The sequence below is a fragment of the Eublepharis macularius genome, chromosome 15 (assembly GCF_028583425.1).
Source record: "Eublepharis macularius isolate TG4126 chromosome 15, MPM_Emac_v1.0, whole genome shotgun sequence".
NCBI lineage: Eukaryota > Metazoa > Chordata > Lepidosauria > Squamata > Eublepharidae > Eublepharis > Eublepharis macularius.
In genome coordinates, this window is record NC_072804.1 from 30,141,759 (window position 1) to 30,156,513 (window position 14,755).

Here is a 14,755-nt window from a genome sequence, read left to right on the forward strand (position 1 = left end):
TCAAAGTACCAGCAAAGCCTTATCAGCATCTGCATTATTATTACTGTAAGCTGATTTGAGTCTCTGCAAGAAAGAGTAAAATTATTTAAATAAGAGCAGCATACTCCTGTCTGCTTGGGGCTGCAATGAATTCCCACAAAATCAACCATGGAGACAGGATATCTGGAAAGAGAGTCCAAACGAGAACACCTGGTGGGGTACAGCTATGACAGCAGATGTGGGAAGGATTTGGGCAGAAGCATCTCATCCCATGTACTTACGGCAAAATAAACCCTCCTTCACACTTCACAACAGACACATTCTTTTCCTGTATGGCAAGTACCCTCAAGAAGTAAAAAACATCACACACTAAACCATCTTCAAGCAGAAAAAAATTCAATGAAGAAAAGCTCTATTCTGCCACAAAGGTATCCCGTACAATTAATTGCTCGTTTAGGACAGAACTACTCATTGCAAGAAACTCAGGGCTGCCAGCAAAAATGGCATTCCAAGTTCAAGTTCATCCCCTTCATCTGTCCTTTTAGTTAAACTATCCTCACACAGTGCGTTTCTCCCACCCCGCTCCCTATCCCACCTTATTGGCTGCCACTGAAACGGATGGGGAAACTATGCTGTCTGCTAGCACACTATTATATCATTTTGTTAAATCTGTTTAACACCAAAGATGTGCAGTTGACAAGCTGCATGGTTACAGGGTTTTTTTTTTTTTAAAAAACCTGATTTTAATCATTCCCGCTGTTTCCGTCAGAGGAGCTCAAAGCAGCTTACAGACAATTAAAACAAAATAATTAAAATTGCCAGCATAAAATAATGAACTATTAAAATAGAAGCATGTGAAAATGTTGCTATTTGGAAGGAAAATACTGCAAGAACAGCTTACTTGGTACAAACCAGGGCTTTTTTCCCAGCGGGAACGCGGTGGAACGGAGTTCCGGAACCTCTTGAAAATGGTCACATGGCTGGTGGCCCCGCCCCCTGATCTCCAGACAGAGGGGAGCTTAGATTGCCCTCTGCACCGCTGCGCCTCTGTCTGGAGATCAGGTGGTGGGGCCACTAGCCATGTGACCATTTTCTCCGAGGACAACCCACTGAATTCCACCACCTCTTTTCCCAGAAAAAAAGCTCTGGTACAAACCATCTTGTTCAGCCAGCCCCAGCCCAGAGTATGGATGCGTGTCCAGAGCACTAGCTCCCCACGTTGGCTGCAAGGTTGCAGGTTCCTCACCTCTAAGCTATTGAATGGGACTCCTAAGCATCATACAGCCAATTTCCAGAACACAAATGATACAGGTGCCAATCCTCAAAATGTTTTTCTGGAAGTAAACCCTGCCAAATAAAATTAGACTGACTTCTGAGTACACCTGGTTAGAACTGCTCTCATGGTAACCTTGCGGAAACTAAGCAGGCCTGAGTCTAGACCAGGAAGCCTTGCATACATCAGATTGAGTTCTATGACAAAAAAGGTGGAATAGAAATAAAAACCAACAAGTGAATTCCAGCTTCAGCCTAAATTCAAGGCTGAGGAGAGTGAACCACAGGAGAACGCTTCAAAAACTTCCTGGTTATTTAGAAGCATTTCAGGCACCATGTTGAGGAAGGGGCGAGAGTATAAAGTATACTTAAACAAATAGCATAAAGGGGGTATAAAGGAGCCCTTCTTAAACAAAACAGTGAGGAGTGGGACACATCGAGCAGCCTCAAGTCCTTGGCCCAGATGACTCGGGGAAGGAAGGAAGGCACAAGCCAGATTTTATTTTCCAAATGTCCTTAGTTCAACTTAGCAGCAATTTCACCATTCTCCGTAACAGTGCAGTCACCCTCTCCAAGCTATCCAAACAAGATCCAATCTCTATTATTCTATTTTAATCCAGAATACCTTGCCAGATCCATATTTGTAACCCGGGCTTTTTTTCTGGGAAAAGAGGTGGTGGAACTCAGGACCGCACAATGACATCACTTTGGGTCAGCTGGAACGGGGGGGGGGAGGTTTAAAGTTTAAATCACCCTAGGCGAAAATGGTCACATGGCCAGCAGCCCTGGCCCGTGATCTCCAGACAGAGGGGAGTTTAGACTGCAATTCTAAATCTAAACTCCCCTCTGTCTGGAGATCAGGGGGCGGGGCCACTGGCCATGTGACCATTTTCAAGAGGTGCCAGAACTCTGTTCCACCGCGTTCCAGCTGAAAAAAAGCCCCGTTTGTAACCAAAAACTGTGTTTATAATCTCCCTGTTTACCCACAGGTATGCAGTCACTGTATAAAATAAATCCACTTTTTTGTCACCCCAGCTGCGGGTACAAGAATCTGGCTGAATGTCCACACTCAAGGAAAACCAAAACTACACAGTACCTCTGTCTGAATATTTTCCCCATCTTCCTCAGACTTGAGTGGAACTCCAGTTGGTCTCAATGCCCTGACAGCTGCCCCCACTTTAAAGCTTTCTGGAGCCAGCCGTATTACTAGACTACCTTAAATCATTTCTCCACCCCCTCCTGTCCCTGAAAATACCTTAAAACAGCTGAACAAGATGATGAAGAACGCATCTGACAAAGGGAGCTGTGGCTCTCGAAAGCTTATGCTACAATAAAGTTGGTTAGTCTTAAAGGTGCTACTGGACTCTTTACTATTTTGCTACTACAGACTAACACGGCTAACTCCTCTGGAAGAATGGAAGCTATCACACTGTATGGAGCAGAGGAGACAAAGCAAAAAACAAAAGTTGTTTATTCCCCATGATTCTCATTCACTAATGCAATCCTTATGGCTGGGCTTCACCACAGATCATATGGTCCCCTGAAGTTTTTCTAGCAGCCTTTCTTTCTCCCCCAAACCCCTCACTCCGCACTGCAACCTCTACCAAGACAATGAGCCGGAAACCATTTCTGCCTCAACCATTATCAGCAAAACTACCAGCTCAGTTCCAACTGCAAAAACTTTATTGCAGCTTGGTTTTTCCAGACCCCTGGTTGTATTTTCCCAGAGGTGGCAGCTAGTAGGAAGGGAAAAGCCAATGATGTCGACTCACAATTCAAGTGAATCTGATCTGAAAAAATCCATCGGGAACATAAATATAGAATCCCAACTGTGTAATTTTTATAGTCACACACAGATGGCAGTTGTCGAACGTTAATCACTAGTATTTGGCACTTCTAAAAAAATTAGATTTTCCCTGAAACAATGCACTACTGATCAATTATATGACTGACAGTTTCCACAGGCAAATTCAGGAGATGAATTATCCAGCTTGTGTTATGGGTGTTTGTTTTTTTTAATGGCATCCAACATACTGCTAAGCTGTTTTTACTGCATTCTCTCCTCCTAAGGTGGTTTATTTGCTCAGGATATTCACATCCTGCCTTTTGATCCATACAGATCCACAAGGTTGGCTCGCCGTCATTTAAAAATACTAACAAAGCAATATAAAAACAGATTACAAACAAAATCAAGCAAGAATATTCATACAACAGAACATCTGTAACACCAGTCAGGTTTCAATTAATCAGCACCCAGAGGTTTTCAAGAATACTACCATTTTAATTTGCTATCTGAACACCAAAGAAAAACGGCATTTACACAGATAGTTCAGAGATCAAAGAACTTTGAATACCTTATCTGCTGGTTTCTGAAGAAGTGAGCTGTGGCTCACAAAAGCTCATACCCTACCAGAAATTTTTTTAGTCTTATAGCTGCCACCTTATCTGCAATAATCAACGCAACAACCCTATAAGGTTGTCATCCTTGCATCGCAGATGGAGTGCTAAGACCCACAGTAGTTTGCTTTAAGACACCTACAGTGCAGTCCTATGCAAAGTTACCCTAGTCTAAAACCATTTAAATTGCACAGAATTGCACCACTTCAACTGGTTAGAGCTGAAATGGGAGGCATTTCCAGATCACGGCTTCTTCTCTCAGCAGAGTGATAGTAGCTGAGGAGCTACGTGTGGCTCTTTTTGATATGCCACCTGTGGCTCTTTCAAGGACTGTTCTCCAATGTAGCACCTGCCCCACATTGCAAGCAAGTAGACAATGTTCTTGCTGGGCGGGGCAGTGCTTGGCAGGCAGTTCTCACGTTGAAACAACCACTGCCAGAAGCACGTGTAAGCTGCAAGCCTCCATGAGGCACAGGCCTCTTGCCAGAGATGGAAGAAAACGTGGCTCTTTTGGTTGATGGTAATTGTGAAAGTGACTCTGTGTGAGCGGCAGACTGGGTCCCAGCAGCTCTGCTATGCTGGCACCTGCACAGAGATGATGCAGAACTAGCCACCCTAGAGAGGGAATGTTTCCGTTTCAGCACCAAGCTAAAAAGCCCACCTTGTGCAAGGTTAAAAATTCTTGCAGCAAACAGGTGTGTCAAGTTGTCTAGGTGGGTACTAGCCTTCAAGAAATGTTCCTACTTCTTGGGGGTGAAAGAATACCCACTTTCAGTTAAGGAAAACAGGTATCTTATGCTCCTTCTATATCTATTTAATAAGCAGAGAGGTTCAACACATACTTGAACACAGGCATGAATTCAACGGGTTCAAATATTCACCTAGAGTTTAAATTATCCTGAAATAACCACTCTTAAGTGTATATGTAAAGCTAGTGTAAGTTTATCAAAAAGCATGTGTCAATCAGTCCTCAGTCAATCAAAGAACATTCGGGTTTATTACTCCCCCTGCCTATATTTTGATTGTTGTATTCCACTGCAAGACTTATTTGGAAAGTTTAAAAAGCCATGCCAACTCATTGTGTAACATCTTCTGAAGAAACCACTTCCATACTTCTAAGACCTGACAAACAACTTGCACAGCAGTTCAACCAGTCATCCCACGAACACACTAGCATCTTCTTGCCAACTCCCCGAAGTTGCATAATATGCAATAAATGAAAAGGTGCTAGTTAACCTAAAAAAAATTGACACGGACCTTTGCTTCCTCCTCTGTTCTGCAAACTTTTCACTAACCTTTGACACATTTCCTCTTTTTCCTCTCTACAATTGTTGAAAGCCAAGCCATCTTTCTAAAACTACACTCTTTTCCTGTTTTCAACAGATAACTCCCTAGCCTTCTGATTCAGCTGCTGAAAGGAGCAGGGGGCGGGAGGTGAGTGCATTTAAAGCTGTCTGCTGTTTACTCTACCTTAAAGACTTAACTTTGTGATTGAATTTCAACACCACACACAGTTAACAGAACTTGAATGTGGGCAGTCTCCAAAACTTGGCTGTGTTAAGAATTCAAGATTTCTTTTGTCGCTCGCTACTCATATCCTCTGATGTACTTACAGCAACAAAGGGGAATCTGCTCAATGTATCCCTGCTTTCTGAACTAAGAATAGAAAATCTGATGAATATCTGCCTTTACAGTGGCGGTGGTACATCCTCTAGATTTTGAGGTACATGTGTTGGGGGTGGGGGTGGGGAATTGTGTTTAGAACAGTTCTCCAGACCCGCTTATACATTAATTTTAGAAACTCTTCTTTTTCAAGAAAGGCAAACTGTAAATGAAATTTTAAAAGCACACAAGTAGCGAGCTTGCTTTTTTTTTTTTTTACTAAGTGTCAAAATTTTATATTTTGTGATTTCAAACTGGAACTTAAATCATTTAATTTTTTTATTGCAGGAACGTTTAGCAGTAGGTCAACTGAATACAAACACTGAAAAAATAATTTTAAAATTAGATTGACATGCCAGACATGCTCGAATACAACAAATGTATTAAAGAAATCTGCTTCGTGCTCAAGTGGAGCGCAAGTGGAGGGCAAGTGAACAGGGAGGAATACACGTGAGTCTGTTCACTTGCCAGGCCAGTGTCATTCGTCACTTGTGGCTTGGCCCTCAGATAAGACTCATATAGCCGCCCTAATAGTCTGATCTCATCAGAGCTCAGAAACTAAGCAGGGCCTGTACTTGGATGGGGGACCACCAAGGAAGACTGGGGCTGCTATGCAGAGGAAGGCAATGGCAAGCCACATTTCCTCCTCTGTCTTGAAAACCCCATAAGGTGCAACATCGTGGGGATTACAAGCGTCACATTAGTCCCAATTCAGATGATACACCGCTTCTGTTAAGGCATGTTTTCCCTTCTTATACTCCCATTCTAGGTTCGAATCAACTGTACCTCCACCAAACTGATTATTTGGACAACAACTTTGCCTCAAAATGCAAGTCTTCCAAAATGGCTTCTGAGCACAGGCTTTTATCGAGGTAATCTGTAGGTCCCAAACTTAGCTGAAGAACCCAGACAATGTGGAGGGTGGAAGGAGACCAGATAAAATAGATTGCAGTTCCATGATTCATACTAGCAACTGACTTCCTTACTATCCAGCTCACTTCTGCTCCATTCCCATGATGCAATCAAGAACTATCTGTTGACTCTTTTCTTCCCTATCCATATTAGATGCAAGGATGTTCTCCATCTCCCTTACAAATTCAGGGTGAAGGTAGGTTTTAAATTATGGAATCGTTGCAAGGGAAGCAATGCTAAAGCACGAGATGAGAAAGATTTTATCTCACCCTGTAGCATCTGCAACATATTACTTCTCTGCAACCATTTCCTATTCTGTAGAACACTGAAGCAGACAAGGAGCTTACGTCTATAGAAACACACCTCAGTTGTAACTTTTCCACACATACAAAATTAATCCACAAGAAACCTAACAAAATGGCAGCGCAGTGCAGCAAAATTATACCCTTCTGAACACAGTGATTTCAATGGACTTAGAAGGACACAACTCTATTTAGGATTACACTGTTAAGTTCTACTGAAACAAGAGAGAAAATCAATTTCTCAATGTTATATAAAAACTATACCATAAGAGAGCTCGAGAAGGCCCTTGACTGCAAGGGTGCTGAGTAATGGCAGACACAACAGAAAAAGAGGCTTCCTTTAAATCTGCTGAAGTATTTTTGCTGTCTTGCTTAATATCTAAGGGAAAGCACCGTGGTGGATGTGGTTCCATGTGAAACATTGCCGGAACCAAGTAGATAATACAGACATAGTCACAACTGCTAAACAAAAAGCTACTAAGAGAGACTTCATTTCGTTCTGTCCATAGCAATGCCACCAGCTCTTCCAGTATACTGTAGTCACGGGAAACCTGCAACTTACAAGGATTGAATGGGAAACCTTAACTTCCAAAAGAGACCAAGGCATCTGAGGTGTGTGTAGGAAGGAGGGGTTCCTACACCCCCTCCCACTGCTGACAACAGGGCAGCAGACACGCAGAGCCAATCTCAGCTATGTTTGGGATCATAAAGCAAGTAAGCACCCCGGGTGCATTTTGTCTTGTTGCCTGGCAAAAGAGTTGGAATGTTATCGTTATTGCATATTTTGTTTGCAAGACTCAATTTACCAACCTGTCTCCAAATAAAAAAGAATATTATATATTTCATAAGTATGTATTACAAGAAGCCGGGTTTTCCCCATGGTATTTTCCCCCCTCGGTTTTTAATGCATTTGGCTTACAATTTTTCCTCTGTTCAGCCTGAGAGTATATATGCAGGAATTGACCCAGGAAATTAATACTTGCTTCATTAGGTCTATGTGCTTTATGAATTAGTCTCTATTGCCATCCTGAGGTTTCCTCAGAGCAAGCTAGCCACTGTGGCAAAAGATCCTAAAATGCTACAGCAAATCTATAGCTCTTTGGTTAAACTAGGTCACCCATTGCTCTGCAACACTCATGAAGCTGCCAGACAGTCCTTTATGCACAAGCTGTGGGCACTGGTCCAAATTCCATCTGCAGTTACATGCCTGAACCCCCCTGTGACAAGACTGATTGCTCAGGGTCTCACACACTTGATGGAGTCTAGATAGTTGTTTAAAGCAACCCCCCCCTCCACACACACACACCTCTTTCAGATGCTGAACGCCTACAGGAAGAAGCCCTCTTGGGGTCCCACAAAGTGCTTTACCACTATACAAATATTACCTATAAGACTCGGAATCAGGGATTACCATAAGCAGAATAAAGTTGCCATAATCAGAGTAAAGCTAAAATGAAGTTTCCTCTTAAGCAAACAGGATGGATGGGCTTTGCCCCATGTATGTCTTGCCAATTGCCATATTAATTGCCAGAAAAATATTGGTTTCAGCCCAAAGGCACTAGAAACAACGTAGAATCTTTGTCTTTTACAAAACACGCAGACTGTATCACTTGCTAAAGTTAGGTGCTCTACCGTGACTTTGCTGTGATACAAATATTTCAGCCATGCTCTCTGCCTGCACTGCACTCATTTACAATGGATAATCCTCTGATCTGGTGAGCCGTAACCCTCAAATTTGGCTGTATTTCTAATACTAGCAGCAGCATCTCAAGACTTTTTAAAAAAGATGTTCATACTTAAAGAGGCAAAAGGTAGGAAAAAAGGAATAGGCGGATGTAAGGAAGGGAACCAAAAAGGTAAAGACAAAGGGGTAAAAGATTGATATATATAAAACAGAGAATTAGAATTGGAACTCATGGGGCTAGTTACAGTCAGTGGTGGGTCCTAGCTCTGAAAACTGTGGGAAGCTGATGTAATAACTGCTTTTCACTGAGATGACAGACTTTGGGTGGCCTTCTAGTTTCTATTAATTCCTGCAATTTTAACCCAGCTTTGGTTATGTGCAGTTCTATTGACCAAATCTCCACTGTTTCCCAGGAGGCACTTCCATTTTCATACTGTTTTCTCCCAATGTCCAACCTAAGTGCCGCTTTGCTCAGTTTCATTTTATTATTATGCCCTGTTACAGCTGATTAGAATTCTTTCACATTTGATCTGTGCAAAAATGAAGAGGGGAAAAAACCTGCTGGAGGAGACGTGCAAAAAAAAAAAAGCCTTTGAAGGGCTGAGTGGGATGGACAGCTCCCAAAGAGGAATCTTAATAATTCAGTGTTAAAGAAGGATGTTGGAGAAGTTATGCAGGTAGCAGAAACAGGGATGAAGAGAACTATAGGTGCAGCACAGGATTATTTGAAATGCAAGTGAAATATAACCAGGACTTGCCTCATCAAGCTCCCAATATGTTGCAGCATCATGAACCAAAGGAAGGAAGAGGCTCCAAAGGAACGGAGGGAAACAGAAACAGGGTTTTTAAAAATGGTTTTCAAAAATCTGGTGATGGTATGAGAGCCCTCACTGCTGGTAGAATTCACACAAGGTCTTTGATCACACAGGGTTTGTGGGTTTCTTCAAAACTGTCAATACGTGGATAGAGGGAATGAGGTAGTTCACAGTGAGTAGCAACAGCCCGGCCATACTCTCTTCTTTGAAAAGCTATTATTGTACACAGCATAAGAAAGTATGAAAGAATAAAAAGGAGAAAGCAAAAGGAAGAAAGTACTGAGATCTGACTTAGCTGAGAAGAGTACAAAACTGAACAGCAACATGGAGGGGGAAAGACGATAAAGGTAGATGAAGGAGGCAGAAATCAATACAGCATGAGAAGCGATGCAGGGGAGAAAGGTAGACGAGTAGCAAAGACATACAGGAAAGAACGAGTGCCTGTTCTCACATAGCATTTCCCTACAACACAACTCCATACTCACATACAATGGCTGTGTGTTCTTTAATGTGTGGGAATAGCTTCACCGGTATATATGTATTATCTACTGCCTGTACCTGCTTCCTCACATACATACCAACATCCCCCCCCCCAAAAAAAAGACACACAGTAGAAAACAGTTCTTGAAATAATTTTCTAGGGGAATACATAACTAGAGTCTATGTTTGGGCCCCTATGTACACAGCTGTGATTGTACATCTGTGAAAATGTAAGTATCTGCCATGGTACAGCCTGAGGTGGTAAAATAGGGAGGGGGGGGAGAAGAAAATAAGGCTAACAAAGACATGAAAAGATTTAAAGAAAAATTAAAATGAGTCATTCAAGCTAAAATACCATGCCATTTTACCTGGGAGCAAGTACCAATGAAATTGGGAGGACTTCCAAGTAAATATGCTAGGATTGGCTATGAGGGAGCTAGATGAAGCAAACTGGGAAGATAATGAGGGGTAATGGGAAAAATCCTGTGAAAGCAGATGGAAAATAAGAAAATAACTCAGAAACAATATGAAGGAGGAATGGAGAACAGGATGTGAGTGAAAATAAAGAAAAAAGGAATACAGAAAGGTAGCTAGCAGATTAATAAGCAAGCAACTGAAGCTTGAAAGGGCTAATGGGGTGGGTAGGGAGGTATAACTTTTGACAGGGCAGATGGAATGCTAAAATGAATTAGGAGGTAAAGGAAACAGGTACAATCATTAAAAATATGTTAGAGTCACCATTATAACCATGCAATACAGCACGAAAGTGGTACACCCACTAACACCTGTGTCATCTGTGGGAATATGTGAGTTAAACAAAAAACAACCTCCCGTCCACCACAGAAACAAACCATAAGGACCTACAATGGTTTCGAAAGAAAAAGACATGCACTTCAGTTGTTAAGGCTATGAGAAGGACACAGCATACATCTGTAACTTATATTGGGTAAAATCATAAAGAGGGCTAAATGACACACTTAAAATCACTCTCGGTTATACTCCTTTCTACGGGCACCTTAAAGCAAAGTTAAGATCGCTAATCCATATATGTGACTGCAAACACAGAACTAAGTTATTATTCAAGAACGAATTCGTTCAGAGTTAATGAGGACAAAGAAGAATTCTACAGTGGCAGCCACATTACCTTGCTGCAACAAAACATACAAAAAAGCAGTCTTGTAGACTGTAAAGACTAACGGATTTAACAGGCTTTCATGAGCCAGAGCCCGGCTTGTCAGGAAAACGAAGTGCAGCTATCTATACTCTGGAGAGAGGAAAAGGAAAACAAAAATGTAAACTATGGAGTGAAAAAGGCAGCAAAATGTAAGAAGTAACACGCTCGTGACATTTCCATACAAGGCTCAATTGTATATACTGCTCTTATCTACTGAGAAGTGTCAGATTATACCGTTTGCATTTCATTGCCTTTCAACCTCTGCTGTTTTAAAAACTTCTTCTCTGTGCCAATATATAATCTGTCAACTGAAGCCACACTTCATGCCGCAAACAAAGCGGGCTGTAGTCCGCCACAGCTTCTGCCACAACAAATGCCAGTCTTTAAGGCGCCGCAAGTCTCTCTGTTCTTTTGGCATGAGGGATGTGGTAGCTCCGCGTAGAGGCCAGATTTTAGTTTGCCAGGGTTTGACCAAGGAACGGGCAGAGTGCATGTGAAGAATGATTTTTCCTTACTAATTGATAACTGCAGTTATATAGGAGCAGGGTGACCAATCTTTTTTTTGGTGTGAGAGAAGAGCTAACCGGTCTTCACGGGGAACAGTCCTGCCAAGCGGGGGGGGGGGGCACTAGCAGCCAGAAAGCAGCTGCACTATGGGCCAGGTACAGCGCTCAGCTCAGACCCAGCAATAAGTCCTCCAACTAGGTAAGCCAAGTGAAGAATAAAGTTTTTTTATTTGTAAAATAAAAATAACGAATGCGTCCACTTAAGATTTGTTTTTGTTAAGCATTCTTTGTCAAGACAATCAATGACACATGTGTTACAGTGCAATCCTATGAAAGGCTACTTCATTCGAAGACCACTGAAATCAAGGCGCTTAGACTGGAGTAACTGTATCTAGGACTGCAGTCAGCCTGCAATCTGGGAAGGGCAATACTGTTATGGTGGTCCAAGTCTGAGCCAAGCAGACCCTGCAGCAGCACAGCCACCTGACACTTCCGCCTGTTCACCATGTAGCTGCTGGTTCCTGGGCTGTTTGAATGCCCTGATTTGCCCCGCTCCAGGCCTAGCATCTTAGATTGTAAGCTCTGTGGGGCAGGGAGCAGAATTTTACTGGTAACTCTAACCTACAGCCACTGTATGTTAATAGCAATATTAACACCACTACCATTTCCTTCTGTAGCCCAAGAAGTGCTCCAAAATATTGCTCTTGGTGGTCAGTGGGCCCTCAGGAGCAAGTCCAAGGAGGAAAGTGGAGGTCTGCAATGGGAGGGAGAGAACTCAGTGGAAATCAGTGTTCCCTTCCTTCACAAATGGAAATGCCATTGCTGGGTACCCCAATACCCCTCCTAGAACAACCCCAATATTAATACCACCCCTAACATAATTAACACTAATGCAGCTTGTGATAAAACCCCACCAATACCCCAACACTAGTACCACCCCAATACAATTAATGCTAACACCTCAATATTAATAATATCCTGATACCACCATGAACATAAGTAACATGAATATTATCCCAACAGTAATAGCAGCCCAGTACCACTGCAAGAACTAATACCCCCAACATCACATTTAACACTAATACCAGTAAAGAGATAGGGACCATAGACTTTACTACTATGGACTGTCTGTTGCTCTAAGTATGATTCTAGTTGATAGTTTCAATGTTGTTTAATATATCAGTCTTAGCCTTGCTTAAGCTCTCTTTCAGCATTTCTTCAACTCAATATTGGATTTCTGCTGGCTGTAAGCATTTGCAAATTTGTCCTGTTACATTGTTTATTGAAATGTCTTTGAAATTGACTGTACTGACTCATGCTGTGTAATCTGCCCTGAGACTCAGTGCAAAAGGGAACCTATAACTGATATAAAATAATACTACCAGTAATAACCCAATAGTAACCCACAAGGTTCCCCAATACAATTTTCACTAATGATTCCTATACTGCCCCAACACTAATATTCCAAGGCGCTCCCGAGCTCCGCTAATACTCCCGATAACACCCCCAGCACAACACAAATACTTCCAATACCACCCCAACACAATTAACACTAATACTCCCAATACCTGATAAAACTCCTGATACCACCTCCAACACAACATGGATACTTCCAATACTACCCTAATACTCCCACTACCACCCCAACACAACTACTTCCAATACCACCCCAACACAATTAATGCTAATACTCCCAATACCTGCTAAAACTCCTGACACCACCCCTAACACAACACGAATACTTCCAATACTACCCCTAATACTACCACAACCACCCCACCACAAATACTTCCAATTCTACCCCTAATACTCCCAATACCACCCCCAAAACAACATGAACACTTCCAATACTATCCCTAATACTACCCCTATACCACCCTCAACACAATTAACACTAATACTCTCATTACCACCCCAACACAACACGAATACTTCCAATACTACTCCTAATACCACCCCCAACACAACACGAATACTTCCAATACTACTCCTAATACCACCCCCAACACAACACGAATACTTCCAATACTACTCCTAATACCACCCCCAACACAACACGAATACTTCCAATACTACTCCTAATACCACCCCCAACACAACACGAATACTTCCAATACTACTCCTAATACCACCCCAACACAATACGAATACTTCCAATACTACCCCAACACTCCCAATACCACCCCCAACACAACACGAATACCTCCGATACTCCCCCTAATACCACCCCCAACACATTTCACCCCATACTCCCCCCCAAGGGCCACCCCCCTTCAAATGAATCAATGACGGGACGAGCCAAATCCTGAGGGGGAAAGGCGGGAAAGGGCTGCGCCGCCCGCCCCTCCTTCCCCCCCCTCCCCGGCTCACCTCCTTGATCTTCAGCCGCCGGGCGCGGAGCTCGGGGGGCTCCTCGGCGCCGCCTCTCCTCCTGCCCAGCACCGGGTGGCGGAGGCTCTGCCGGAAGGCTTGGTAGTCGAAGCGGAAGGGGGCCCGCGTCTGCCGGAGAGGGTCGTTGGCGGCGGCGGCGGTCCCCGCGCCGGGCGGCCCCTGTGGGCGGCGTTGGAAGCGCTCCCGCTTGGCGGCGCCGGGCGGCAGTTTGGGGTCCCGGAGGGGCGGCGGCGGCGGGCTGGGGGCGGCATGGCGGCGGCGGCCGGGGTCGGAGCCCGGCGGGGGCGGCGGAGGCGAGGGGCGGCTCAGGTCCGGCTCCGCTCCGCGGCGGGGCAGGAAGAGGCGCCTGAAGCGGGACGAGTCCGGCAGGAGGAAGAGGGCCCCGAAGCAGAGCGTGAGCAGGCCCGAGAGGAAGAGCAGGAAGGCGAACTTGTGCGGCAGCCGCAGACCCAGCGCCGACGGCGGACAGCCCGGCATGCCCGGCAGCTTCCGCAGCAGCAGCATGGGAGCGCCGCAAGGCCGGCCGGACACGGAGGGGAAGGCGCCGCCGCCGCCACTACCGGCCCGCACCGGAGTGCAGCGGAGGAAGGGAGCAGCAGATGGGCAAAAGGATGAAAAGCGTCCGGCTCCCTTCACAGAATCCAGGCGGGGCAGAATCAGATTCCCTTTTCAGAGTGGCAAAAAACCTCGCGGAGCGCCTCGCTAAGTTTTTCTCTGAGAGGGGAGTTGCTACAACAGCCAGGTATTTGCCCGCTCCTCGCTCCCCTCTTCCTTTCTATGGATCCGGGACGCAGAAGATGACACGTGTCTCTCGGCGGAGACAGCGGAAGAAGCAACGAGGCAGGGCAAAGGGACAGATCGTTCCGGGACGGCTTCTTCGGGCCCCGGTCCCGGCGTCTTCCTCGAAGTTCCCGCCCGCCCAGCAGCGGTTGGCCCGGTTGCTTCCTCGGGGCTGGGCTGGAAGTTGCGGAGTAGTTGTTGGGCAAGATGCTCAGCGAGCAGCGAGAGATTCAGCCGCCGCCTCTTCCTTCCTTCCTGCACGCCTGTTTGCAGAGCGGAGTTTTGCCTCTTCGGGCTACCGCCGAGCCTTCATCGCTGCCTCGGGGGGTCCTGAGATAACAGATGGGAGGCAGCGGCGCTGTCCAAACGGAAAGGGGCCCGGGTCTTTTGTGCTGCCCTCG

General features: G+C 44.7%; 1 protein-coding gene across 1 annotated transcript in view; it reads right to left on the bottom strand.

The window, feature by feature from the left end:
- The window catches only part of MAN1C1 (mannosidase alpha class 1C member 1), a 166,172-nt gene extending 151,693 nt beyond the window's left edge, over positions 1–14,479 (bottom strand). Inside the window, exon 1 of the mRNA XM_054999000.1 lies at positions 13,554–14,479. Within this exon, the coding sequence (XP_054854975.1) occupies positions 13,554–14,078 (525 nt within the window). The 5' untranslated portion in view covers positions 14,079–14,479. The remainder of the gene's footprint in view (positions 1–13,553) is intronic.
- Between the last annotated feature and the right edge of the window lie 276 nt (positions 14,480–14,755).